General features: G+C 47.6%; 2 protein-coding genes across 3 annotated transcripts in view; one reads left to right on the forward strand and one right to left on the reverse strand.

Annotated features, from left to right (window-relative positions):
* On the forward strand, positions 1–27,782 carry Ffar4 (free fatty acid receptor 4). 2 transcript variants are annotated; one of them, XM_013143868.3, is made up of 3 exons: positions 1–717; positions 11,497–11,625; positions 23,029–27,782. In XM_013143868.3, the coding sequence occupies exons 1-3, from the start codon at positions 114–116 to the stop codon at positions 23,394–23,396; spliced, it is 1,101 nt and encodes a 366-aa protein (XP_012999322.1). In that variant the 5' UTR covers positions 1–113; the 3' UTR covers positions 23,397–27,782. The 2 variants fall into 2 exon arrangements, with proteins under 2 accessions (XP_012999322.1, XP_003462454.2); XM_003462406.5 differs by having other exon boundaries at positions 5–686.
* The window catches only part of Rbp4 (retinol binding protein 4), a 7,113-nt gene continuing 5,777 nt past the window's right edge, over positions 26,522–27,857 (reverse strand). Inside the window, exon 6 of the mRNA XM_063239375.1 lies at positions 26,522–26,809. Within this exon, the coding sequence (XP_063095445.1) occupies positions 26,772–26,809 (38 nt within the window). The 3' untranslated portion in view covers positions 26,522–26,771. The remainder of the gene's footprint in view (positions 26,810–27,857) is intronic.

Consider the following 27,857-nt stretch of genomic DNA (forward strand, 5'->3'; position numbering starts at 1 on the left):
GGGGCGGGCAGGAGGAGACGTCGCAACCGCCGCCCTCCTCTTTCCCCGCCTGGGCACTCGCTCACCGCCCAGAGGAGCGCGCGTAGACCGGTGCTGGCAGTCCTGCGCCCGGCATGTCCCCCGAGCGCGCGCACACGGCGGCGAGCACCCGCAGCCCCCCGCGCGGCCCGGAGCCAGCCAACCGCACGCGCTTCCCCTTCTTCTCCGACGTCAAGAGCGACCACCGGCTGCTGCTGACCGGCGTGGAGACCGCCGTGCTGGCGCTGATCTTCGCCGTGTCGCTGCTGAGCAACGCGTGCTCCTTGGTGCTGCTGGCGCGCCGACGGCGTCGCGGCGCCACGGTGAGCCTGGTGCTCAACCTCTTCTGCGCGGACCTGCTCTTCACCAGTGCCATCCCGCTGGTGCTGGTCGTGCGCTGGACCGAGGCCTGGCTGCTGGGCCGCGTCGCGTGCCACCTGCTTTTCTACCTGATGAGCCTGAGCGGCAGCGTCACCATCCTCACGCTGGCCGCGCTCAGCCTGGAGCGCATGGTGTGCATCCTGCGCTTGCAGAGCGGGGTGCGCGGCCCGGGGCGGTGGGCGCAGGCGGCGCTGCTGGCGCTCATCTGGGGCTACTCGGCGCTCACCGCGCTGCCCCTCTGCGTCTTCTTCCAAGTCGTCCCACAGCGGTTTCTCGGTGCGGACCAGGTGAGCGCCCCCGGCAGTTCTGATGGAAGCGGTGAGTTGGGTTGATAATGCTTAAGGACAATAAACCATTTGCTGCGGTTAACGGTTGCGTCGGACCCTGTGCCCAAGCGCTGGGAAGTTTCGTTTCTTAAATCCAAATGACCACCCTGTAATGCAGGTACCTAACTCTCCTCCCAAACGCTGTAAGTGGAGTCGCCCCCAGTTGTTGCAAAATGCAATGGCGATTATGCGTTTAAATAACCGGGAGTTTGGGAGCGGGATCCAACTTCTGTGGGACTGTGAGATGGCTCGAGACATAGTGCTGAATTTTGCTTTCTCTCCGGTGTTATCACACTCACTTTACAAATGAGGAAGCTGAGGCACACGGAATGATGAGTCCAGACGACCTCATCCTTAGATCTAGGAGAAGCTGGGTTCCTGCTGGGAAGGGTGAGGACTGCGCTTTGAAACCCTGAAGGCAGGTGGCTGGAGAAGCATTGGAGGACCAGGGATCCCAGACCCAGTGCTGCTCACACAGGCTGGAGACCTCCTGTCTTCTCGGGGGTCCTCTGTTTCCAACTGCAAGACTGCAAGACTAAAGGGGAGGATTTCGCTAGACCATGAGCGCTTACCCGGGGAGTCTTGGATTTTCAGGTATCCACACCCCCTAACTGCTGTGTAGATCCCAGAGGTTGGGCCAGAGAGTCGTTTTGGTCAGTGGGCCCTCGGTTATCATTGGCATCGAGGACCATGGAGGGGCTACGTTCTAAGAAGGTGTAACTCGCTGTGGTCACCTAGAGACCCACAGTTTGGAAGTCCCAGGGGAAGGTGTGTTTGCCTTGCTGCCCACCCCTCAGCTGCAGAGTTCCCTCCCTCAGATCCACTCGAAACGCCAGAGCTGGAGGCCAGGTTGCTGTGGCGCACAGCAGCTGGCAGGTTCCACTGTCTACCTGGGTGTTTCATTCTCTGCTGGGCACACAGAGGGGAAGGACCAAGTCAGGGCTGTGTGCTTGATAGCGATGGTGTGGTGAAGTCTTGGCTCCTGGCGCTGCCTTTTGGAGGGTCTGCCAGAGGCTGGCTTCTCATCCTTCTCCCCGCTCTTTTTTTTTTTTTTTGGTATGGGGAATCGAACTCAGGATCTCACACTTGCTAAACAGACACACTGGGTTTTTTGGTCTGGGTCATGAACTCCCACCCCAGGTCCTAGTAAGGGGAGTAGTCCCATCCAGAGCATAAAGAAGAACTGCTGTCCCAGGAGAGGCCTGGAAGGTGGAGGTGGAAGAGCATCACCTGGGAAGGTTCCAGATGGAGACACACAGCTGGACTAGGAATGCTCTGGTCGTGTGACTCTCCAGGGCTGCACACACCGTGAGGAGGTGGGCAGAGCACTTCCCTGGACCAATCACACACAGGCCTTTTGCTTTGGGGTAGGATGGATGGAAACTGCATCCTGAGCAAGTGGTCTTTCTTTCTTCCTTCCTTCCTTCCTTTCTTTCTTTCTTTCTTTCTTTCTTTCTTTCTTTCTTTCTTTCTTTCTTTCTTTCTTTCTTTCTTTCTGGTACCAGGGATTCAGGCAGGCGCTCATGCCACTGAACTAAATCCCTGGCCCCAGCAGTTTCTTTTTTTTTAACTGAACATAAATCAAACCCAAAAATCAGTTTATAATAGTTTATTTCTTGTGTGGAATATATTTTAGGGGTGTCTGTTTGGTTAGGGATTTGAATGACTGACAAAGAGAAACTGAATCAGCCCTGTAGCACTTGATCAAAAACCACATAAACCTGTGGCCATGTCCCCTCAGAGGGGGAGGAGAGCCAGGGTTAGCTGGGCTGTCGGTACTGGTGGCCTTTAGAGACCAATGACTCCAGTTCACCTGACAGACTATCCTTAGTCCAGACACACATGAGTGTCAATATGGGCCCTACCAAGATGGGCCAGCTATACTGTAGGGTGTCTCTAAGGAGCTCTGCCCTGCTGGGCGCGCACGGGTCTCTTGCTTTAATGAAGAAGCAACTTCTTGGTTTTAAGAGTTTTGAGGGAGGGTTTTGGGCAAAGCACTGGGAGCAAATGGCTGGAAGGATGCATCAAAGGGGGCCAGAGCAGTTACCTGCAGGAGCCCTATTTACTGAAATCAGTACAGGTGGTTGGGGAGCTTGTAGTGAGGAAATGAGACTCTCTTCTGGCTCTCCATCTTCCTTGACTTCTCTCAGACCCGTCCCACTCCTGCTCTCTTTCTCTCTCACCAAATCACTCTCTGTTTGAATTGCAGTGTACGATGCTCCTTTTTATATGAGTTTTACTTTCTACAGTTTGAGTTATCAGCAGTTTCATTACTTATAGACAGTCAAGCTCTGATAATATTGAATGGAAAATTCCAGAAATAAGAAATTCTTTTTTTTTTTTTTTGGTCTTTTTCCTTTTTATCGGTACCGGGGATCGAACTCACGACTGCCTGTTTGCAAAGCAGGCGCTTATGCCGCTGAGCTAAATCCCCAGCCCCCCCAAAATTCTGACTTTCAATAGTTTTATTACAGTATATTGTTGTAGTTATTCTATTTTATTATTAATGTATCGTTATTCACTTACTGTGCTTGATTTATAAATTAAACTTCATCACAAAGATGACCATAAAGGAAAAACAGCATATATGAGGTATGATCAAAATCGGTGGTGAATATTTAAAAATTATTTATTACAGTGAAAGACACATTGCTATTAATTCTTCTTTACATTTACACATTGCCGTCAACTTCCCTTTAAGTGTCTTCAGAAATACTTGGAACGCTGTTGCTAAACGCCTTCCAAGAGAAAGTCAGGCCCATAAAAACATTAGTGTGTCCTCAACCACCTCATTCACTGGATCCAGCACCCTGTGACATACAGCTCTTCCCCAAAGTCACAACACCCATGCAAGGGAGATGTTTTGAACTGATTCAGGACCTTGAGGCAGCCACAACTGTACAACTCAAAACATCACAAAAGAGGCCTTCCAGAACTGCTTCAGAGGGTGGCAAGCATGACGGGATGAGTATGTTCAAAGGGAGGGGCAATACTTTGAGGGTGTTAACCACACTGTGTGTTTTACTGAAATGTTTTTAAGATTTAAACGTTCCTCATAATTTTGAATCACACTGCATGTGTGCTCCCTGTGGCTCACAGATCTCCCAAGGTCTCAGAGGTCCCTGAGAAAGGGTGAGGGGGACCACTATATTTTCTCTATCCTTACTAAGGAAGTCAGCAAACAAACTCTACAGGTCCTTAAGGGTTGTCTGAGTGTATCGGAAGCATCTGGCTTTATGGGCTCATGAGTTAATAAATCCATGGAAACAAATGAAAGAGGTTGGGCATGGAGAGGTACTGGGAAGAACGACAGTTTAAAAAAAAAGGAGAAGGATCTGGTTTAGATTGAACTGAGTCTCACATTTAAAGTTAACCAGGGCGTATTTTCTCAGTCCTCATGGATCCTGTCTGTCCTTTCTACTGGACACTAAATGTGAAGGTTTTGGATGGGGGACATTTTTCTTTCCAGATCACACATGGAGGGCCCAACTTACCCCAAACACGTAGGGGCTCCTTCCCCTCAAGGAGTGCTGATAAAGAAAACACCCCTCCTCAGAGATTTCTGCTTGCCTGAGACTGTCCTGAAACAGGGACACAGTGACATTCATTTGGACTCTAAACTGAAGGGAGCACGTGATGGTAGCTGAAATGCTAGACCCTTTGGTATTGTGGGCTTTGGAATCAAATATTCTAAGCTCATCTCTGATCACCCAGGAGTTGTATGACAGAAGACAATCTGTCCCAGTTCACTATACCTCACTCTCCTTGCTTGCAAAATGGGCTCAAGAACAGTATCAACCAAATAATATTGCCATGGGGAATTCTTGTTCAGGAAACCTGGCATGAGACAGTTAAGTGCTCAAGAACTGCTAGCTATTGTTAGTTTTCCTTATCTTTGGATATAAACATTTTAAACATTCTTCAAACAATGTAATTATTCTGACTGCTATAAAATAATAGGCTGCTGTTTCAAGAGGATAGATACATCTTAGCAACACTGACATCTTGGCCAAACCAGCTCAACTTGCTCTAACCAGATGCCTGCCTATGTACGCTATGGCCCTGGCCAGCTGGTGACCCATACTGGTGACCCACCTTGGCCAGCATGTGCCACCCATTCATTGTACAAACATTTACTGAGCACCGCTCCCCTCTCACCCTGCAAGCCACAGAAATGCACCTCCTAAGCATACAGATAGTCCCAGACGTTGGCCTAACACTGTAGCCCATGGTTATCCCACGAGTGTGTGTTCTTATGTTTATTTTCTGAAAGATGAAATGCTCAAAGTCACAAGACAAAGGGTATTCCAGAATGTGGCCCAACTCTGGTTCCGATGGGTGTCATCTCCCACAAAGTCACACTTTCTCAGCTCTACCCTTTCCTGATTTCACACAGGTTTCTGTTGTGATTGTGTCTCCACTGAGACATGGTAGGTTGTGACTGCCTCACTTCCTGGCTCATACTCACCACATCAGGGCGCGCAGCCACACCCCTTCCTGCCTCTACATGGCTCCTTGCCTGGCTGGGATGCCCTTCCAGGCCTCCATGCCCTTGGCTTGCTTACTGACCGATATACCCAGTGAAGACATATTATACTCTGGTAGCCTTGGTGAATTCCCAACACCCAAAGAGTCCCTTCCACAGCTCTCTGAACGCGTGCAATCAGCAGTCTTCAGTCAGGAGGTCACCTTTTCTCAATACGCTACCAAAGTCAGGCAGAAGAAAAGCTTGTCTTATTTAAGGCAAGTACCCAACACCTATATTTACACCTGGCACACATTAGATGCTCAGTACAAAACTGCGTAGTGAAGGAATTTGCTGAGGACTAGGACATCCATTAACAGGCACCGCCCCAGTGCTGAGCCCTCCCCACACTGGCCAAAGTATTTGCACATGCTGCCTGGTTCCAACTTTTGTTTTCTTAAAATTCTCTCATGATTCTTCCTGCAATTTCCCAATACTCTTTGGTAAATTGTTTTCCCTTCCCTACCTGTTCATACAAAACAGAAGCCTGCAAGGTCATTTTAAGGAATGAGGAATTCTCCTTAGAGATCTATTCCTCTATCGACTTTGAGACCAAAAAGAGAAAATATCACATGAGACGGACTTACTTTGTTATATTTGAAAAGTGTTCTCTAACATTTATTAACGAAGACGAGAAAACTGTGCTTATGTCCTCAGACAGTCAGGGAAGGAGCCACGTAGAGGCAGGAAGGGGTGCGGCTGCCACCCTGAGCCCCGCAGTGGGCTGTGGGCCGGGCTCGTGCTGCCTGTGGCACGGCCGGCAGAGGTGGCTCCCCTTTAGGGCGTGTGAGCTCGCCGGATGAGGAGATGGCCCCTGGAAGAGGCAGCAGCGCAGAGCTCCCTCTGGATGGTTGGATAGCGATTGTGGGGACCTCGGGTTTCTTCTGGCGGGGAGCGCAGAGGCCAGTCCACAGGTTCCTAGAGGTGCAGAACCCTGCGGCTGCGTGCCCTGATGTGGTGAGTATGAGCCACGAAAGTGAGGCAGTCACAACCTACCATGTCTCCCACAGAGAGGTCCTCCTGAGGGTGCTGGGAGGGGAAAAGTAAGCAGAGTCATCTTCTGAAAAAAGACAAAAACAAAAACACCTTGGAAATGGATGAGCTGGCAAGGGAGAGGCAGAGACTGGGGTGAGGCAGGTGAAAGGACACTTAGCCTCTCCCTGGACAGGCCACCGCCCTTGTCCCTTCCGTCTTGAGCCCAGAGCTCCCCCTCCTGTCCATCCCCTGGTTGAAGCCTGAAGCCACCCTGCCCTCTGGCTGCTGCCTCGCGGGCTCTGAAGCTCTCTGGGTAGGTCTGCTTTCCTGTCCCAGGAAGACGTCTCCTAGAGTGTCTCTGCGGCCCTCGCCAACAGGATCCTGGCTTTCTGCAGAGCAGACCAGGGCCTTGCTCGCCCATGCTGGCCTCACGCTGGCCAAGCCACTGTGCCTGCAGTCAGAGCTAAAGAACCCCTGCTGACAGTGCCATTCCCATGTTGGTGTCTGGGTGACTGGGAAAGCCTAGCACCGCTGTTCTTCAAATTTATCTTTTAGAAATGAGGAAATGTTTCAGATGTGCAGAGCAAGTACAGAGGATATGAAACCGCTCTGACCCCAGCTTGAGGGTTTGACATGCTGTCCTGCTTCTCGACAAGTCAGAGCCTCCAAGAGAAAACCTAGAATCCAAACAGCATATTAACCCACCTCTCTGACTGTGGTCTTAGGGCCTGTTTTATTTTTTCTAAAGCACAGACACTGCATTTAATCCCAAGTACCGTGTAAAGAGCATATATAAAGCATTTAAAGAGCATGCAGATCCGTCACTGGGATGCCCAGGCTACTTTCACTGCCTCCTAGTTCTTGACAGGGGCTGAACAGAGTTCTATCTCACTGCCTACCTGCAGCGGGCACCACAAAGAAAACGGGGAAGGGTGTCTGCGGCAATGGAACTTGAGGAGCTTCCTGGGACAAGTGCCATGTGTGTATTGAAAACATACACGTAGGTGTGTTCAGCTGTTGTGGTGAGTGTCGTGGTGATCTGAGTGGTGTTCATTTTCCTAAAAGCAAACTTTTGTCACTCTCTTTTTCTTTTATTAAAAAAAAACCATAGGAACTCCACTGAAAATTTAGAAAATTCAGATAAATGGAAAGAATAGAGCCCCTCTTAAAGCAGATGTCATTAGCTTTCTCTTGCAAACACTTGCAGTCTTTTTCTATGTGTGTGCATATTCATTTGCACATACATATGTCTTTGACATGCGGGATCACTGGGAATGCACTTGGCAAGGAGAACATGCATGTCATGTTAAACTATGTGGATCTGGAGCTTGAGGCAAAGGAAAGTTTTTATAGGCAAAATGATGAGAATTGCATAAGTTATTTTGAAATAATAATCCTTCACTACAAGAAGCCTTAACAAGTGTGGTCTCTGCCAAGGTTAGATAGGCAGTTGCTGGGCCAGTGACCTCTCAGAAGTTCTTTTGTGTAAGATCCTGCTGGCCTTTGTGCAAGGCTGTGCTTCTGGCGGAGTCCTTACAGTAGTTCTTGTTATCAGGCAGGCAGGAGGCATTTAGGAGATGCTCTCCTTCATTATGTTTCCGTTTTCTTTAGGTATGTATTTTCGTTGGGGTTGACATAAGTTGATTCTATCAACTTCCATCGTTTAGGGACCTGCTTTTTATTTTTTCATTTTCTTTATAGGGCTAACATTTTGCTTTACTCTATCATTACATATTATTCTACAAAATCTTATTCAACCTGGCAGATACTCTGAAAAAGAATTTTAGAAATATTTAGGCTCCCTAGATAAGGAGTTTTAAGAGATAGTTTTGCGGTCGTTGATTTCTATTCTCCCTATCCATCATTAGTATAGGAATTAGAGACTAAGTCGCACTTAAGACTGGAATCCTTTTCTTCCAATGGGTGCCTCGGCACATCTGCCCATATCTGCTGTTCCCAGGGTTCTGGGATACAAGGTCTGTGATGTGCAGAGGTCTGGGCCACAGTGGAGCCGCATGGGTTTTCTGAAGAACAGCAGTGAACTTGCTGCCAGTATTCAAAAGATCCTCCAAAGACACAAGTGTCTTTCCAAACACCAAAAAGTAGAAATATGTAATAAACCTTTTCTTAAATATGTAATAAACCTGGATGGTGAGGTGGAAGAACAAATTTTTAGAACATCTAGCTGTGTACTCATAATCCCAGCACTCTGGAAGTCTGAGGCAGAGGATCACAAATTCAAACCCAGCCTGTGCAGCTGAGCAACTTCGCGAGACCCTGTCTCAAACTAAGAAAATAAAAAGTGCTGGGGAGCTCAGTATAAAGCCCCTGAGTTCAGTCACCAGTACAGATAATCCCATTCAATGACCAACTTGTTTAACGACGGCGCGGGCTGACAACTGAAGTGTATTGTTTCTTTGTTCTGAATATTATAACCTACATACTATATATAATTCCTCATTTGGCAACCAAGGAAGACAGGAACGTAACTCGGTTGTTAAGCCAGCAGTGTCTATACTTCAATAAATAAATGAGCAAGCAAGCCTAGTCCTTTGCAGGCTTTTTGGCAAACAAGAAATGGAAACAACGTTCTCATTTCCCTTTTAAAAATACACATGTGATCCAAATACTCTTTTCGATTTGTCTTGCTTTCGGAAGCGTTTTCTTGGTAGGTCCCTGACGTCCTTTGTAACTGTGTAACTCTGGAAAATATTGTGATTAAAAACACTTTTACTTTAGGCTGTTGTTCTAGGAGCGTTTCTAAGCCTTAGTTTCTTCCTCTCTGAAACGGGAAAGATAATAACGTGCATTTCAATAAGATTGTTGTGAGTGTTAAATGAGATAATATATGCAGAGCAATTCCTAATGCTTAATCAATGTTTTATGGCTATGAAATGCTATTATTTCCTGTTAATATTATTGACAAAAATGAACAACTGATTGAATTTAAGGTTGAACAGCGAACTACGATATATGTTGGTAAATGTTAAAATCCTTTGTTTCTGCCTGCTATGTATAAACTGGTAGATGAATACATGAATGAATGCCATGGCACTTGCTCGGCTCATTGCCCACCAAACATAATGATGTGGTATTTGTTTTACTCTTCATGGTGCTGGAGATTAGAACTAGGGAGCACTGTGCTCACCTCTTTAAACTGCTTTTGTTTTGTGTTTATGAGACAGGATCTCACTATCTAATTCAGATTGGCCTTAAACTCACTATGTAGCCCAAAATGGCCTCAGACTCATGGCACGTCTCCTTCCTCAGTCTCCTGAGTACTGGGATTACAGGCATGTGCCATTAATCCCTGTTTAAATTTATTTTACACAAGGTCTTGCTGAGTTTCCTAGGCTGGCCTTGAATTTATGATTCTCCTGCCTCAACTTCTCCAGTGGCTAGGATTACAGGTGTGCACAGAGGTACCCAGCCATAATGTGATGTTTTAACTAGTGCATGTTCTTAAAAATCTGTCCCATGTATCCGCAAACGTTCAGGACAACTTGTTTTCCAAGTATCTTTGTTCCTATGGTCAAGTGCACACAGGAAGTCTGGGGAGGGGACTGTTACACAGAGAGATACATTATGTTTGTTTTTGCTGACATTTATTTGTTGGAAGAAACTTGCAGCGACTCTTGGCAACTTTCCAATTAAACCCCCACCTGGTATTGCTGGTCTGTCGTTAGTGCTGAACATTTAAATCCGCACACCCGAGTGTCGCTGTAAGATTACAGACCTTCATGTTCTTCTGCAGCATTCCAGTGGTTTTCATCTGGAGCAGAGAGCCGTGGCTGATGTTTGCTTTGGGATTCTTCTAGGTTCCTCTGAGCAGGAGGCATGCAAGGTTGTCTTGGTTACTTTTCTCTTGTTGCTGAGACAAAATATGCAATGTCCAAAATGAAAGAAGGAAAGGCTTATTTAGCTCACAGTTCATGGAGGTCTCAGTTCTTGACCAGCTGGTTCCTGGGCAGGGTGGCGTGCAGAGAAGCAGCTGTTCACGGCAGCAGAGGACAGCAAAAGCAGTAAGAACAAACAAGGAAGAGAGACAGAACAAACGTCTTTTCCTCCCTCATACTGTACACGGGTTAACCCAGGGGGTGGCGGTCACACCTCCAAACCAGGACTAGACAATGAACCAGACACAAACTCTAGATCCAGCTGCCTCTGAAAAATCGTCCCCTCTCATGACTACATGAGGCTTTGGGAGACATGCAGACACAAATCATAACAATAGTCAAACGACCTGAGTCTAGGCATCAGACCTCCGTGGAATGAGGGATCGCCAGGTTCTTTGACACAGTTTGACACACTTGGTTTGTTTTGGTTTTTTTTTTTTTTTTGAGATGGAGTTTTACTTTGTTGCTGAGGTTGACCCCAAATTCCTGGGCCAGGTGATCTTCCTGCCTCAGTCTCCCAAGTGCCTGAGACTACACGTGCATACCACTGTGCCTGGCTTTGACACACTTAGAGGCTTTGATGCCCTCCCTTCCCAAATAAACACTTAATGTCTTACCACAGACCCTGTTGCCTTCCGCATACAAAGTACTATCTGGCTGGACTAAAATCTTGAGCCTGTTGTTATACTGTTATAGACAGCAAATCATTTCCAATCCATCCACTCTATCTTGGGTCAGTACTCCCTTTTTTAAAAACTAACTTTATCAGTACTCTTTTGATATACACAATGGTCACGTTCATCGTAAGGAGTTTGAACCTGTACACAACGTATCTTGATTCTTCTTTCCTTCCCCATTCCCTGCCCTCCTCTCAACCTTTCTTCCCCTCTCCATCTACAAAAGCTTTTTGTTTTGTTCTTTCTAGTCTCGGTTTCTTTTTCCTTTCATTCCCTTCCTCTCTCCCCGCCTTGTTCTCCTTCCTATTTGAACATCTTTCTAGTTGAACAGTATCTATCATCCATTGTGGTCCTTATTTATACTTTTCAGCAATGTGAAATTGAAGCATGTGTGTCCATTTACTTCACTTACTGTCACCCTGGGGAGATGGACAGGGCCTGCCCCCAGGACCAGCCTCCAGCCTTACTAGCCGTGGCTCTGAGGCTCAGCGCTCCCCGGGAGAGTGGAAATAACAATTACGGCTCCTCTGAGGGCCAGCAGCAAGAGCTCTGTGAGGAGCTGGGACAGGCAGGACTGGGATTCATGCCATTTGTGCCATACGTCAGCATATCGGTGCCAGGCGACCCCCAGCTAGAACTGAGCTGTAGGCCAAGAATCAGCCAGTGTTTAATAAGGTTCTTCTCTTTTCTCTAACTAGGAGATCCCGATTTGCACGCTGGTCTGGCCCAGCATCGCCGGAGAGATTTCATGGGATGTGTCTTTTGTTACTCTGAACTTCCTGGTGCCGGGGCTGCTCATTGTCATCAGTTACTCCAAAATTTTGCAGGTATGTTTGACTCAAGTGCAGTGCTGAACTTCACTAAGGACTCAGGCACTTCCACTGAAAATTTCCAGATCAAAAGACACCTTAGCATCACACCTGTCTAATCTTGATTCACTGACCAGTGCTACCTTGTCTGCAGTACTCAGAGTAACTATTTTTTTCTAAATAATGTGGTTATGGAGTTTTTTGCTCACTACTAAAGTAATACAAGCTCATTATAAAGAAATAAATTGAAAACAGACACAGAACTGTAAAGCAGAGAAACTAAACTCTACTCTACCTGCATTTAACAGCTCAGGTACATTTTTGCAAGTGTTCTTCCTGTATGTTTACACATGATCACAATATACTGTGTACGTGTATTTGATGAACCATGTGAAATTGCAGGTTAAATTGGCCAAAGAGCCATTAGCACTGCTCATTGTTCTTTTCAGACGTTACCTGCATCCGTAACTTGCTGTCTGCTCCGTAAGTCCCTCTTTTCCCTTCACACCATAGCCAGCGTCTTTCCATGCTCGTTCCTGTAACTGACCTCGTCACTTGTCAGGGCTGCATTGCTGTCCGTCATTTGAAAGCCGTATGATTTGCTGTGTGGACTTTTGGGCTGTGTCCACTGTCTCTCCAACACAAACACACCAGTAATCAAGAAGGTACACGTACCGTAAATGTAAATAATGTAAGTGTACCAACAGCAAAACACACCCCGCTTATTCATCCTGCTCACGAACTGAACACACTGATAAAGGCAGCTTTGGGATCCAGAAAGACAGCGTCGCCACAAGCCCCTTGCTCAGCGCCTTCTCCCTTCTTCCCGCCCCGGAATGCGCTTTTCAAGTGTCCCGTGGCCTAGGCAATGATGTCTGTTCTCAAACAACCACATGCTGCACAGGAAAAAGACAGTCTGCCTCTGCTTCCCACTCTTGTCTCAGCCCATCTGCAGGAAAGGAGGTGACCCGACAAACACCATGCACCTGAACCTAGGCGCCTGATAAAGGGTCACTACTGCCAAGCCCCAGCGTCTCTTGGAGGTGTGCAGCTGTTGAATTGTGGTTTCATGGCACATTACGTGTGGATTATCTGGTGAATAAGCTTATTGACGTGGAAAGATCTTGCTCAGCATCTGGTCCCTTTCATGGCCCTTTCTTTGTAGCTGAGGATCCGTAACCCTCTTAGATGTTCAGAGCTCAAAGCAAGGCCAGGGTCATCCAGGACCGCTAATCCCTGCTTCTGTGGGAGATGGCCCCCAGGCCCTCCTTAGAATCCCCCGACCAGATCACTTGAACCCCAAAAGGACCCCAGCCTGGGTCTTGCTCGAGGGTGGTAGACAGATCAAGTCTGGAGCTAAGGCCTGGAAAGTGCTTGCGGGAAGGGTCTGGTATATTTTAATATTATAAAAATGTTAACTATTATTAAAAGGAAAGACATGAGGAAAAAGAAATGCAGAATGAATAAAATTCACTTCAGAAACCTTTGTATAGTGTTTAACATGTACAAGGGATGAACTCATTTTGTCCTAAAAGAATTACAGATGAGAAAACCCAGGCACTGAGAAGTGATGTAATTTACCCAAGGTCATACAGTTCATAAGTGGCAGCTGAAATCAAGCAGTCTGGCCCCAGAATTTCAACACTTTAATTCGTCAAACATTGGTGAAGAGTCTACTCCTGGCAAGGGCCAGCAGGGAGTGGGAGAGGGCCATGGGTGTGGGCGTTCTCTAAGTGGGGAGACGGACAAGGCTGCTGCCACTTAAAGGAAGAAACTGTGGCACCAAGGCGAGAGCAGTGCAGAAACCGGGAAAACACTGCCCACCATGACACACCGCACGTGCATGCAGGGTAGAGGATGAGAGCAAAGGCCTCGGAGGCAGACGTGGAGACTTGACAGGGCGACGTGAAAAACCTGGCTTTGAGTCACACTTGCTGTGTGATCTTGGGTAAATTACTTGCACTCTCTGAGCAAAAGGGCAATCCTACTTCTAGGAGTATGAGGTTGCTGGGGAGCAGTGGGGACATTTAGCGTCTGCCTGGCCACAGCTGCAGATGAGAAAGTCTGCTCCTGTTACTTGGTAGGCCAGGCTACCGGAGACTGCCCAGTCTCTCTGAGCATGCTGGGAAATAGTGTCCTTGACATTTCTAAGAGAAGAAACAGCAGGCCAGGGCTTGGAGGCAGCAGGAACAAGGAGCAACACTGGACCAGGGCTGGCTGGAGGGGTGGCAGCACCTGGCCTCCCGTTTATGGGGTCACTCCTGAGTCCCACGGAGGCACAGAGCATCTGGCGGACCTCTTTTCTGTGGTGCCCCACACTTGTAAACCTCTGGTCAAGGAAGGAATGATTTCGCACCCACTCCTCCCTCGTACTCAAGCCTTGGGAACAACCTGAGGAGACCCACGGTTGGGTCAGGCTCCTTTTCTCCCCCTGCTGCTGACTGCAGCGCACCGTGCTCCAAGCACTGTGGCCCTAAACCCACAGACTCCTGTTCCTGCCACCCCACCTCCCCTACACACAGACCTCCGGATGGCTCCTGGAGGAAACAGAAAGTCTGCCGTGGCTCACTTTTGTAAAATGGTGCACAGACTAATGGATCAAAGAGAATTTAGATCCTGTGACTTCCTTCACATGGGCAGTAAAATAAGACTCCAAAAGTCCTACATGATCTGGCCCTACCTGATGCCATAACCTCATCTCCCCACCAGGTCCGGGCTGGCCTGGGACCTCCGCACACTTGCCAACACATTGGTGCCTCAGAGCCTTTGCACCCGCCATTTCTTCTCCTGCACTCTCTTCCTCAATTGCTGCATGCCCATGTCCCACTTGTTTTAGGTCCTTACTCAAAAAGACTTCCTCAGAAATACTCCTTGTCTTTGTCTGAGTCATTATATGACTGATTTCTCCCTGCAGCATATGTAACCCCTCGCATATTCCATTGAGGTGCATTCATCCTATTTTGCCCGCCAGATGCAAGCTCCAGGAGGGTCGAGACTTTGTTTCTTCCATTGCTGTGTCCCCATGCCTGGAATGCAGGTTGGCTCACTCATCGAGGCGCTCAACATTTGTTAAATTGTCACATCTCCAGGGGCTGCAGGGCCTTCTTTTCTTGGGCAGTGGAGGCTATCACTGACAAACACACTGGGGTCCCAGACCAAGCTTTATTACCATGTGAAGTGACTTGACTACTTCAGCCTTCAGTTTCCATTGGCACTGAATCCGCCTTGGTGAACTGCTTACTGCAATCAAATGAAAGAGAAAAACGTGATGTTTTAAAAAGCAAATAGGAGGCTACTGAAAAATGACTTTCTACCACTGAGTTTGCCAGGTGGGCCACTTGGGAGTGGGCAAGCTGCCTCCAGGTGAACGTGGCACCTGGGCAAGGCCTCGGAGCTTTCCTCTCTTCCCTCCTAAAGGGAGACATAACGCAGAGGCACTGAACCCGCTTTCTGCCCACACCTTTCCTGTCAAGAGCATGGCAAAGCCATTGGCCGCCCTGTTCCTTAGCCATGTGCACAGGACACAGAGCTACAGCCCCACTCCCCGCAGCCCGGCCTCTCACCTGCCTCCACCGCCCCTAACCCGGGTCCCATTGTCTGTGGGCCCGAAAGCCCCCTCTTACACTCGAGGAGCATCTGTTGTTCTAAGAAAGCAGTCTCTCCTGTGCTCAGCAGAGCTCTGCAGAGTGGTGGGTGTCAGGCGGGATTCTGGTGTAGGAGCCTAGGAGACACCTGGAGTTTTGCTAGAGGACTTCAGAGCCTTTGGCACACCTTGGAAACCCTCCACACAGGAATAGACCAAGCAGGCACACTGCTGAACCTGCCCACGTAGCTCCCTGATTCTCACAGAGTGTCTCTTTGGACGGTGCTTCATGGAACATCCTTTTGGGAGGCCTCGCTCTAAACTTCACTGCTGGCTCTGACCTAGGCGAAGATACAGAGCAGGCTTTGTCTGAGACGGTTCTCTCCTGCTGCCCTTCAGGAGCGGCTTCGTGTGCTCTGGATAATGGCCATATTTGCCATCTGCCTTCCCAGCTTCCTCTTTCTTTGTGACTCAGACATACCATACATTTCCAGTGGCTTTTTCCAAGTGACAGTTTTCCCAACAGAATGTGTCCGGATGACTCCTACTTTGTCAATCAGGCTCTCAGCACTTGCTGTTTGAAGTCTGATTTGCATCGTCCCCTAACAATCGTTGCCATGACCAGCCGAGAGGCCTCAACCCTTTGTAGCCACATATGTTTACATTTCCCCTGGTATCACCCTGTACACACCGCAATGGAAGTGCAACGTGTGCAAGGCTCTGTTGCTTATTACTGAGTGTTCACACCCTATGAGAATGCTTAGCATGTACTTAGGGCTCAGTGTTTGTTGATGAGCCAGTGAGGGTATGGCCTGCAGTTAGAAAACCCTCAGCCTATCTCAGAGCTTAACCGAAAAACAAAATTGGTTGAATACAAAGGCACTTGGCTGTGAACACTAAGCCATTTTTCCTTACCGCACCTTCATTCTCCAGCTCTGAGGGACTGTGTGCCAGTCCAGGGAAGGGAGGTGGACCTTCTGGAAAGATGGAGTCTGATGATTCTAACCAAGAGACTGCTGACTGGCCCAGGCTTCAGAAGCCTGACCTCTATCTGTGGGAGTCCCCTCCACCTGCTTCCACCTGGTAGCATCCCTGGCCTGGTGTAAGCACGGTAAACAGGGCACGGGTGGGAGCAGTTTCCTTCCTGGACTTCAGATGCTCATGGGGATGTAAAGCCAGCATTCCTAACAGGACAGTTTTAAAGGGATCCTTTCAAAGACCTGGGAGAAAGCTCCAAACAAAGCCTGTTGTCCTAAATAAACTCTTACATTCTAGTGACCATAAATCACTGGGGAAAGTTTCGGAAAGACTAGCCCAGAAGACTAGAGCAAGTCCCTTCACCTCTCAGAGCCTCCATAAAATGTTCAAAAACTGAGGTAAGTCCACAGGGTTGTTTGGAGGATTAGAGCTAACTCTCAGGAGTTAGTCAAGCATTAGTTTAAAAGCACAGTAAGCCTTCCACCCAACCGTAGAGACATTTAAAATGCGTACATGTTGACCAGCCTTGACATCTAGTATGAGAAAGTGAGCGAGCAAAGAGCCATGTTTGATGATATGCCCCATTTTCCTCCTCACTCTGCAGGTAGGAACTCTGGAGAGAAGGAAATAGTGGCACCTGCCGGTGCTAAGTAGACCAAGCCTCTTACGTGCTTGGCAGTGAGACAGCCTGCTCTATCTACTACAGTCATTGTCAGACAACTGCTAGAGCCCTGGGCCACAGGCCGTTCAGGTTGGAAGTAACAGTGATGCATGGACCACACGGTGCGCATGGCAGGTGCTGCGTGGATCCTGAAACGGCACACTGCAGGATGCCAGGTGGGAGATGAACCCACAGGGCTCCCGGCACTGTCTTCACTACAGCTTAGAGTTAAAGGCTGGACAGAAGGATTCTCACTGATGGAGATACTCACGTGTGGGAAGGAAATAGTTCAAGATTAAGAGCATGGGCAGGACTCTGCCAAGCTTAAAGCTCAGCTCTGCAACTTTTCAGCAGGGTCTTGTAGGGCAAACTCCTCGACTCTTAGAATATCAATGTCCTCTTCTAAACTGGAAAGCTCCAGGACCTGTGTCGCAGACCACTGAGAGGGTACAGAAAGGTAAATCAAATTATAGGTAAGAGCCTGGCACATAGTAAGTGCTTAGTAAATGTGCGTGCTGATCAACCTCATTTATTAAAAATATTTATGACACATTACACCAGGCAGTCTAGAAGCTTTGCCGTTTCCCTTGGCTGCATAATGTAAGAGGCCTGAGGGATGAGGCTGCTCTTGGCACTAGCCCTCATGTGCCCACCAGGCTGCACTCAGGCCTAGGACATCCACTCAGAGGCAGTGCTGTCCGCCAAACCTGTCAACCAATGTAGGGCCCCTAGGGTAACCAGCTTCTACCAGAACACAGGTTCTCACTTGGATGCCACAGCAGCTTTGGACTGACCCACACTGAAGTTCAGAATGGTGGATGCCTGCTGCACATCCCCCATCTCCAGAGCGGGGCAGCCAGAGCAGGCAACCCCCTTTAAACCTTTTATGAATGGCTAATTATTAACATGTCATACTGAATTTTTACCCATGGGCCTGTCACCCAGGGAGTGACCTTCCACAAGCAACTGAAATTTCCTGAGAATCAGTTTGCTCATCTGTTAAGCAGGAGTAATCATGGTAGAACTGAAGAGGAGTCGAGAAGATTTATGTGTGAACTGATGAAACAACATGTAGTTTGATGCCCGGGGAGAGGGGAACCCTCAGGGGAGCCTCGGGGCCCTGATTTCTGATGGTGGGTATTGTAAACCCAAATATCGAGTTCAGTCATCCAAGTATTGTAATCCTCTTTGTAGTTTTTCTCACAATCCAGAAGGTTATATTTATAACCCCATTGAGACGTTATTAGAATCCCAGCAAGTTAATTCCAATCTACCACCACCAATGTAAACAACAGCAAGAGTAAAGACACCAAGACATGTTCCAAGTTAAGGGCAGCCAAGGGGTCCTGAATCCAATCCTCATGAGGACAGGCAGACAAAGGCCGAGATCCTAGGCCTCTCCCAGAAATTATTATCTTGTGAAGAAGGGTGGTGGCTCAGGGATGAGTGATAGTGAGGATGGCAGGAATTATGTGAGTAACTTGAGCTGGCTGACCAGGTGAAGAATGGCATCTCTGTAAATTACAGAGGTAAAGATATGCAGAAGAATCAGTTTACATAATCCAATTAAGGTAGCAGAGGAACTGCTTGGGGGCTGTTGCTTTGGTTTTTGATATGCAAACTCTTGTGCCCAGTGGAGTCATGGCCTCCTATCTTGAGGCTCCAGCCAGTTGACATTCCTGGAGCTATTGACTCTAAAATCTTGTGTGCTCAACCCTGTACATATCTGTATTGTACAGAACTCTACGCGAGGAAACAGGACTGTCTGATGGCTATAGATTTTGCATATTAGCACCTCTGCTAGCCTTATTTGCAATGCTTAGAGCCAGTTGAAGAGAGAAGGAAATACCCTAGCCAGCCTTTTACAGTGTCAGGAAATGAGTCTCCACATAATCAAAGTCACAGTAATTGTTTTGGATTCTGAGGGAGTCACTGGAATTGTCGCTCATAATCAGGACCTGCTGTCCTAGTTTCCATCAACAACAGGCAAACCTAAACACTCATACAAGAGAGCAAACATGTGTGTAATCATGGGATAAATGTTATAACGTGGGCCCGGTATAAAGTCCACGGAAACAAGAGTCTAAAACTTAAGTGGCAAAGGCTTTATTGAGCCAGTCCTGGCGGCACAGTCTCTCCTGGATCAACCCAAAGACTGCGCGCCCAAGACTGGGGAAAGGGGTTTTTAAAAGTAAGGGAAAGTGGGGAGGAAACCTGTAAGGCCATTAAACCTGTTGACCCGCATCTGGAAACTGTATTGCTGTCTACTTAGCTCTGACCGTCCCGGGAGTTCTTGGTGTTGCTCAAATTACTCCCATCCTGCAGACTGACATTATCTCAGAGTGGCACGTCTGCAGCAATATTTGGAGAAGAAAGTGGAGAGTTAATTATCTCAGGACAGCTTGTCTTCGCCAGTGAGTGCGAAGGGGTCACGAGTTATGAGATGCTGGAACTTAAGTTTTACAAAGATCTGATATCTAACCCATTGATACATACAGAACAAAAGGAAAGCACCGATCGGGGTTTGGGCCACAGTATTTCCCGGTAATTTCTTTGAAGCTAAACAGTTCTTAAAATTGGGGCAGGCTCAGTTTATGACAGATCATCACCAGGTCGGGGAGAGGTCACCAGAAACCCAAATTCTTTATGGCCCAGATAGGTGGGTGGGGGGAGGCAATAAGGCGCGCTATAGAACAGGAAAACGGCGAGTATCTATCTTGTGGGAAGAGTAACTAAGGTTAGGTAAAAAGGTTAAACTCATGGGCAAATCTCCCTGCATATAAACACACTACTTTAAACAATGTGTAAATTAGTGGGCCTTTTTGTCTTTTTTAGTTCTTTAGCGAAGACTAGAGGCGCCTACCCGTGATTAACAGCCCTTGTTAGCTTGTTTTAGCACCACTCTTCTTGTTTGTAGAGGGCCGCTCCGTGATTAACATCTCAATTAAGTGAAATTTTTGCAATTTTTTACAGGGGAGAGTATTGCTCAACATATCAATTGGGTCACTTAACATATCAGTTAAGAAAAGAAAACATTTAGTAAGCCGCGGTACAGGTTTGCTATAATACACAAAATGATGAAGCTACTTTCTTAGAGTACAACAATAAATAGCTATCTTTAATTAAAGAATTAGATGAGTTCTAAGAGCATTTTAAGTCATTCTGATCTTGGAGTTAACTTGTCCATATTGTGAATGATACTAATTAACTGTCAGTTAATTTTCCTCTTGAGATTCTGAACTCCTAGGAGAATGGGCCCTGGCGCCAGCCCAGAGAGAACAATGTGACCAATCCCCAGATGATGAAGCATCTCTGTGTGGCCAACAGACTCTTCCTGCAGGAAGAGCAGGCAGGACACAAGTATTCAGCAAATAGTAGTTACCACTCACTAGTAGCATGGTCCAAATGTTTCAAATTTGCTTTTCCCTAGGACAGAGGTCACAGAGGCATGCCAGGCTCCTAGATACAGCATCTGTACCCAGCCAGGTTCCACCCACCATCAGCAACCCACACCACCCACCTCTTGGCAACACTGAAAATGATGGAGGCCACCATGCTGTGCCCAGAGGATTAGAATGCTGCATCTAGCAGGACACCAGTATCTCCCAGGACTTCCAGAGCCTGAGCACTGGACCCTTTCTAGCCGCCCTGGGGGTCACAGACTCAGCCACTCGTCACCCTACGCTGCGGAGTCACACGTAAATGGCAGCCCTCCTTCTCTCTCACAGCCACGGTCTCCTGGGGCTTTTTGCTCAGGGAACACTGCACATTTGCAAGGCTCCTGTTCTCAAAGTGTTTTGCCTCAACTAGCAGTCTCTTAGAGGGCTATTTCCTGACTGGTTCAGTAAAGGGGTAAACTAGTCACTGCAGCAGCAGAAGCAGTGGGATATAGTATCCGAGCTTGTTAGAGATGCAGAATCTCAGGCCAGCCCCAATCTGCAGTCAGAGTCTTTTGTGTAGTATACTGGAGTTGGAACTTAGGGCTTTTACACTGAGATAATCCTTATTTTTATTTCATTTTGTTTCCTTTCATGGCACAATTTCATTAACTCACTGACACAACTGTGGGGGACCGGCGGCAGCTGAAAAGATAAGAAGTATGAAATATAAATTACCTTTATTTTGAGAATGCGGGGACAGACACCCCGATCCCCTGGGGCGCAGCATCTCCCCCCACCCCACCCTGGAGTCGGCGATCTCTCTGTGGAGCACGTGGAGTGGGGGCATACATGTAGCTTAGGTAGGGGTGGTGCCTGAGGGGCATTAGGGATGCACAAGTAGCCCATTGGTATTCTTTTGGCGCCAGAGGTAGATTCCTAAGGGTGGGGGAGATAGAAGCTCCTGGGCTTTAGCGGCTACAGTGTCCTGTCTGGGTCAAAACTCTTTCACTCACCAAGGTGCCGAGGTAGGGGTTGGAACTGGGATCCTTCTGGCTTAGCCTCTCAGACTGGTGCAGGGATTATAGGTTTGTGCTACTCTGCTGGTATACAATCTACCTCAAAATAAGGTTGTGCCAGTGGCCTGCGGGCATAGTAACACAGCACAGGCCCCCACCTTGCTGTAGCGTTCGGGTTCTAAGATGTGGTGAAGCTGTTCTATGGCTCACATACGCTGTTTTGATGTGAGGTGTGAGTGGGAGGAGAGTACACACAAGGTTCTATTTTAATCTGGTCAGCCTACATCAGTGAATGGGTCACTTCTGTGTCCAAAGCTGCCCGTTGCCAACTAAAACCCTCTCTGACACAGAGCAAGATTTTTCTATCTGACCAGGTTGAACAGGAGAACAAGGGAGTGATACCTACAGGAGACCCTGAAAGAAGAGTCCAGAACTCCCTCCTAAATCCATGTGACTAAGATTGTCAATATTTCTGGTAATACCTCTTCTAAATGATCATTAATGCAAAATGTTAGCAACTGCAGCAGTCCCACTGGGAGGAAGTTATTTGGTGGACACACTCTGCTGGGTGTGCAAAGATATGCATGGGGATGTTTCTTCCACAATCACCACCTTTCAACAGGGGCACACCAAATGGTTGGGATTTTTCAACAAATACCACCAGAATTGCTCTAACCAGATTGTCTTTCTTGCTGAGAAGGGACACATTCAATAACACTTATTTCTGACTCCAGAACATTCCAGTCACTTTTTGATTGTGCTTGTTTATTTTAAAACATCAGTCTCAAGTCACTTCAAGTTTCCCCTGCCTGAAGTAGAAACACTTTTGTGCCAGGGCTGGGAAGAGATGGAGGAGACAGGCAGACTATAATATCTACGTCCCTGCTTTCTCTCAAGGACAAGATTGCCCATGTCATGGGGGTCTGAGGCTTCCCTTCTGCCTGACCTTGTCATATCACTCTGCCATCCCCCTTGACCTCTCCCCCTCTCAGCAACCTGTAAAAGAGGGAGGGGACGGGCATGGGTACAACCACTTCAGCGAAGCAAATGGACAGGGGTAAGCAAATACAGTACCCATCAATGGGAGCCTGGACGAGCTGCAGCATAGCCACAGTATGAAGAAACTGCCAACACTAACAAGGTCGTATGAACAAGGTGTCTGCTCTGTGCCAGCAAACCATGCGCACCATAGTAGACTGCTGTGTGAAAAGGAGGTAGCGTGCATATGGTCCCATTTGGATCCAGAGCACAAGTAGAGAGGCCCACAGTCCCACAGTCACAATTTCTCCTGTATGTGTGGAGGTAGCATGTTTTTAGAGGGTCTCCCAGGAAACCATTCACTTTGGTCACCTCTAGGGAACAGAAATGGGGATACAGAAGGCTAGAGAAGAAACTATATATTTTTCATTTGACCCGCCTCTCCTTGGGGTCATACCATTTGAGTTTGTACATGGAGTATATACATATTGCTTTTTACAATCACTTGCCTTTTTAAAAAACAGTAACAAGGAAGAAGTGCTTTTGAGCACACGACCCTCCTCTAGACCATCCAGTTCAGGCTTTTCACCTTCCTCATTCTCCTTACAATGAGGTCATTTCTCTGCCCATGACACCTCTTTTTCCAGCACATTCCAAGTGTGGACCGTCCACCAGGCTCTGAGGAGGCGGCTCCTTCCACATAAAGTTCCAAAAGTAGGCCCCCTCCATGTGTAAGGTGGCAGATTCCCACTCCCAGGCACACAGCACAAAGCTCCCCGCTGCAGGCAGTAATCTGTGGCCTTGTTTTGCTTGCATTCCCTGCAGATCACGAAGGCGTCACGGAAGAGGCTCACCATGAGCCTGGCGTACTCGGAGACCCACCAGATCCGCGTGTCGCAGCAGGACTTCCGGCTCTTCCGCACCCTCTTCCTGCTCATGGTCTCCTTCTTCATCATGTGGAGCCCTATCATCATCACCATCCTGCTCATCTTGATCCAGAACTTCAGGCAAGGCCTGGTCATCTGGCCGTCCCTCTTCTTCTGGGTGATGGCCTTCACATTCGCCAACTCAGCCCTAAACCCCATCCTCTACAACATGTCACTCTTCAGGAACGAATGGAGGAAAATCTTCTGTTGCTTCTCGCTCCCCGAAAAGGGAGCCATCTCTACAGACGCGTCTGTCAGAAGAAATGATCTGTCTGTTATCTCCAGCTAGTTAAGGTTTTTTTCTAGGTAGTTTCTCTCTGGTGGGCCCCAGTGTATATTTAAAAGGAATTCATTTCCAGAACCATCCACCAGCACATCTTTAGGAAAATCTGACCTATGCAAATACACATATATGGCACAGTAAATTAAGAGATGATTATTCAGTACAAAAATATTTTTTTATAAAAGGATCTACTAGGGATTCCTTTTAGATATGAACTTTTAAGTATTTGTAATATGTTTTAAGTTAATAAACTGTTATTTATAACTGCTTAGCAGTCACATCTCCTATATATAAAATCTTATGGTTTTTAAATTGAGTCTTGAAACAGATTCCAGACTCAGATTTTGCGATTATTTTTATTTTTTTGGATACAGGATCTCACTATTCGGGTTGGGCTTGAACTCAAGGCAGTCCTCCTGAAGTGCTGGGATTACAAGTGTGCACCACCATGCCTGGCACAGATTTCTCCTTTAAAGGGTCATGACTACTCATGCTTTGAGTTTGAGGTATTTCCCAAGAACAATTAAGGATGATTTTTTTCCATTTATTAAAAATGCCATGGATTCTTAGGAGAAGCGATGTCACGGAAGCAGAAAGAAGGCAGGAGGACTCCAAGTTTAATGAGCTGTCTGATAGGACTGTCTTCAAAGGATAAAAGATGCTTCCAAAAGTTGAGGAGTATAAGACAAAAGAGGCCTTTATTCCGGGAACACGGGGAGAGGAGACTGGCGCACTGGCCGCTGGAATCTAGCGATCTCTCTCTTGGACACGTGGCGTGGGGAAATATAAATAGCCTAAGGTTAGGGCAGTGCCCTAAGGCCATTAGAGATGCACAGGTATTTCATTGGCACACGTTTTGGCGCCAGGGTTACAGGGATGGGGGTATAGGTTACAGGCAAGTCTATAGGGGCGGGGGAGGCAGCGGCTGCGGCTTTTCCTGGTTAAAGTGTCCAGTCTGGGCCAGCAACTCTTTCACTGTCCATCATGGATACATTCATCAAAGGACTGCGAAGCACCAGCTGTGACACTGTCGCTGGAGTTGGAATGCTTATGATGAAGCAGACAGCAATGGTCCTGCACTCAAGGGAACTTACGTTCTTGCAGAGATGGGAGACATACTGAACAGGGTGAAAAAGCACTGCCCCAAAGGAGGGTAGGATGCGGTGGGAGCAATGGCCATTTTGATGGGGTGGGGAGGATACAGGAAGACCTCTCTGAGGGGTGACATGTGTTCAAAGGTAAATTTCAAGGGAGATCCAGTCAGCCGTATGGATCCATGAACAGCAGAAGAGACAGTGTTGGTGCAGAGGGGCTTCTTGCTTGTGAGAAAGAATGAAGTGTGGTGTGACTCAAGCACAGCTAAGTACTGACTGAGCCTGGACACTCTCCTTGATGCTGGGATGGAGGGGTGCCCTGCTAGAGCCCATCAGGGCATGCCAGGGAACATGGCACCACTGGAAATTTGCAGCTACAGACTATGAGGCCTGATGAGTGAGTTTAAACATTCTGGCTACTATGCAAGGATCTACCCTGAGGAGCAAGGTAGGTAGCCACTGACAGAAAAAGCTAGTAGAGTTCTTGGAATGAAAGACATTACTACAGGACTCTGAGAAAAGATCCTGGGATACGCTTTGGGAAGGTGGTGATAGAAAGGCTGTAGCACTGAGGGAGAGGATTCCAGGGCGGTTCCTGGATTTTTATGCTGACATGGTTGGAGGGGAAGACTGGAGAAAAGTCGGGCTGAGGAAGCCAAGAATTTCATTTAGAGAAAGTTAGTTTAAATCCCAGTGCAACAGCCAAGTGGAAAGGGCACATGAGTGAGGAGATGTGGAGGAGGGGCAGGAAAAGGCAACACTGTTGGCAGGCACAGATGGTGCTTCCAGACCTATGGTCTATGAAATGCCTTAGGAAAGAACGGAAAGAAGGAAGACAATCAAAGACTGAGCAAAGAGACAATGCCAGCCCTCGGATTTTGGGCCAATGACTAAAACACATAGCTCCTGTCACATAGTAGGTATTCAACAAATCAGCTAGTCCTGGTAGCTGGCATCATTCATGAAGTTTCTGGAGCAGCTTGCTTCTGAAGTAAGATTTATGATGACCATAAGTTCAGGGGCAAAGGGTCAGGAAGGCTTTTTTCTCTCTTACCTAACTGACACGGTAAATTACAGCTCTTGTGTGGATATTTTGTGTGTCTTTGGGATCGTCATACTGAGGCTGAAGAGCCAAGCTCTGTGCCTGCTTTTCCACGAGCACAAAAGGCAGCTTCCCAACCGTCTCCTCCACCTTTGGTGGAGAACAGGGCACACAGGGTGGGGCCTTCCTGCTCCGACACCCACTAACAACTCTCCCACTGAATCTCCTCAGGCAGAACTCACTTTCTACCTTTCAAGAGAGAAGTGTGGGGCTCAGAGAAGTCACATATCCAGCTCCCATCACATAGCTAACATGTGAGCTGGATTTAGACTTAAATTCAAGATTTGCTGGTACCGTTTGCTGCTGTTTTAAAAATGAGAAACAGGATCCCGGGAACCCCATGAAACTGAACCTTTATATGTAGTTACATGCTAGAATTGGCAAGTTTGGCTTATGGTGGAGGACACAGGCTGTCTGCACCAGGCCTGCCTGCAGTCCCAACTAGCTCCTCCTTGGACACCCCAAGTAGGGGGACTGTGTTCTTTCCTACAGACCTGGCTTCTAGAGCTCCATATCCTAACTCTCCCAGAGAAACCCGAGGCTGCCCACACACTAGAGCCGGTGAAGGATGGGCCTATTTCCTAGGGCTCATCCTGACCCAAGCATCACAGCCACTCACACTCAGCAAGGGCTGAGCCCACTGCACTGCCTATCTCAAGGCCCAGGGCTCACAGCCTCGGGCTTGCTGGTGTGGCCTAGCCACACTCTCTTGGCTAAGCTGGTAGTTAAGGTTTTCTGAGTTAATGAGAAAACCCATTTTTTGGAAAGTTAGGAGAAACTGGAGTTTTTAATAATGGAGATGAGGCATTAAGAGTTGGCCAGAGGTCATTCAGGAGGGAAAAATGCCCTCCTGGTACACACAAAAGGACACTCCCACCTGCAGCCAATGAATACAAATAAAATTCAAATCATAGAAAGCTGGTGAGTATATTTTAATAAATCAAAGTTTGGAATTCCAACCCTCAAATGATCTCTCTGAAAACTTCAGAAATCACACCTTTGATGTGAACAGATTCTCTGCTTCCCACATACATTTAATGTGTACTGAGGGTTTTATGTTCACCTGGAGCGGGGGTGGGGCACTAAATTCTTGAGATAAATAGAGATGAAGACTGAGAGTTAGGTGGAAGTTTTTCTAATGAAACTTTACATGCTTGATGGTGCTACAAAAAGTTTCTTCCTGATGTGCTTTGACAGTATCCTGAAATACAAAAAGCAAAGCCATTAATGACCAGAAGATGGACCCAGGGATTGTACCAGTAATGAATACCATGGTGGCCTTAGAGTTTGGCTTTATTCATATATTTGTTCATTCAAATTCACAGCAAATGCAAACCCTCAGTTAGGTGCAGCTATAATTCATAAAACGCCCTTAAGGCTATTTCTGATACCCTTTCAAATCCTGGGGGCAGTGGCTGATGGCCCAGGACCTGCTGCATGCGTGGAGCTCCTTTCCTTAGCCAAGTGCACCTCACTGCATGTCGCAGTGGTGGAGTTCCTCCTTCTACGTTAGGACAGCAGGGCTGAGTCAGCCCCACCTCGGCCTGCGCCTGGTGACTGTACAGTGTTCACTCTGCCCCACATCACCACATGCTGTGAGAAGGGACTGCAGAGTCACAGAAATCTGGGTTTGCACTCAACACAGCTACCTGTCGGAGATCTTGGGCAACATTTCTAATCTTTCTGAGCCTCCACGTTCTCATCTGTGAACGCAGATGGTAAGAGTGTGTACTTCTCACGGTGTTTCTGAGGCCTGACTGAGGTAACGCAGGTGAAGGCCTTAGAGGGATGCCCAGGATGGAACAGCATCCTCTCCTAGCATGCGCCCACCCACCCGGGTGACACCTTCATCCCTGTTTGCGGTCTGACTTCATATTTGTTTGATGTAGAGGGTCGGTCAGGTGTCCTCAAAACTGGGAATGTTCAGTTTTGTTCCCCCTGTTTTTGTATACTGCAGCACGTGACCACATTTGGTTTCAAAACCCAATTTACCATAGGGATGAGTGAGTGTCAGTTCAAAATAATACACTTTTCTTCACCATGTTCCTGGTTCTTAAATCAAGATACAATAAAGATAACATAAAAAATCCTATGATTGTCCCAAGGGATCTCCCAAAAATAAATAATTTGAACCATTATTTGGTGTCAAAGAGAATAAACATTTGTTACTACCATTCTCTACTGAGCTCACTACGTTCATGTCTGTGGTTTTACATCGGGGACCACACTTGCTGCCCTGTTCTTCACAG

This window comes from Cavia porcellus, unplaced genomic scaffold, assembly GCF_034190915.1.
Source record: "Cavia porcellus strain 051 isolate PalLab524CR breed Dunkin Hartley unplaced genomic scaffold, mCavPor4.1 scaffold_28, whole genome shotgun sequence".
Classification (NCBI taxonomy): Eukaryota; Metazoa; Chordata; class Mammalia; order Rodentia; family Caviidae; genus Cavia; species Cavia porcellus.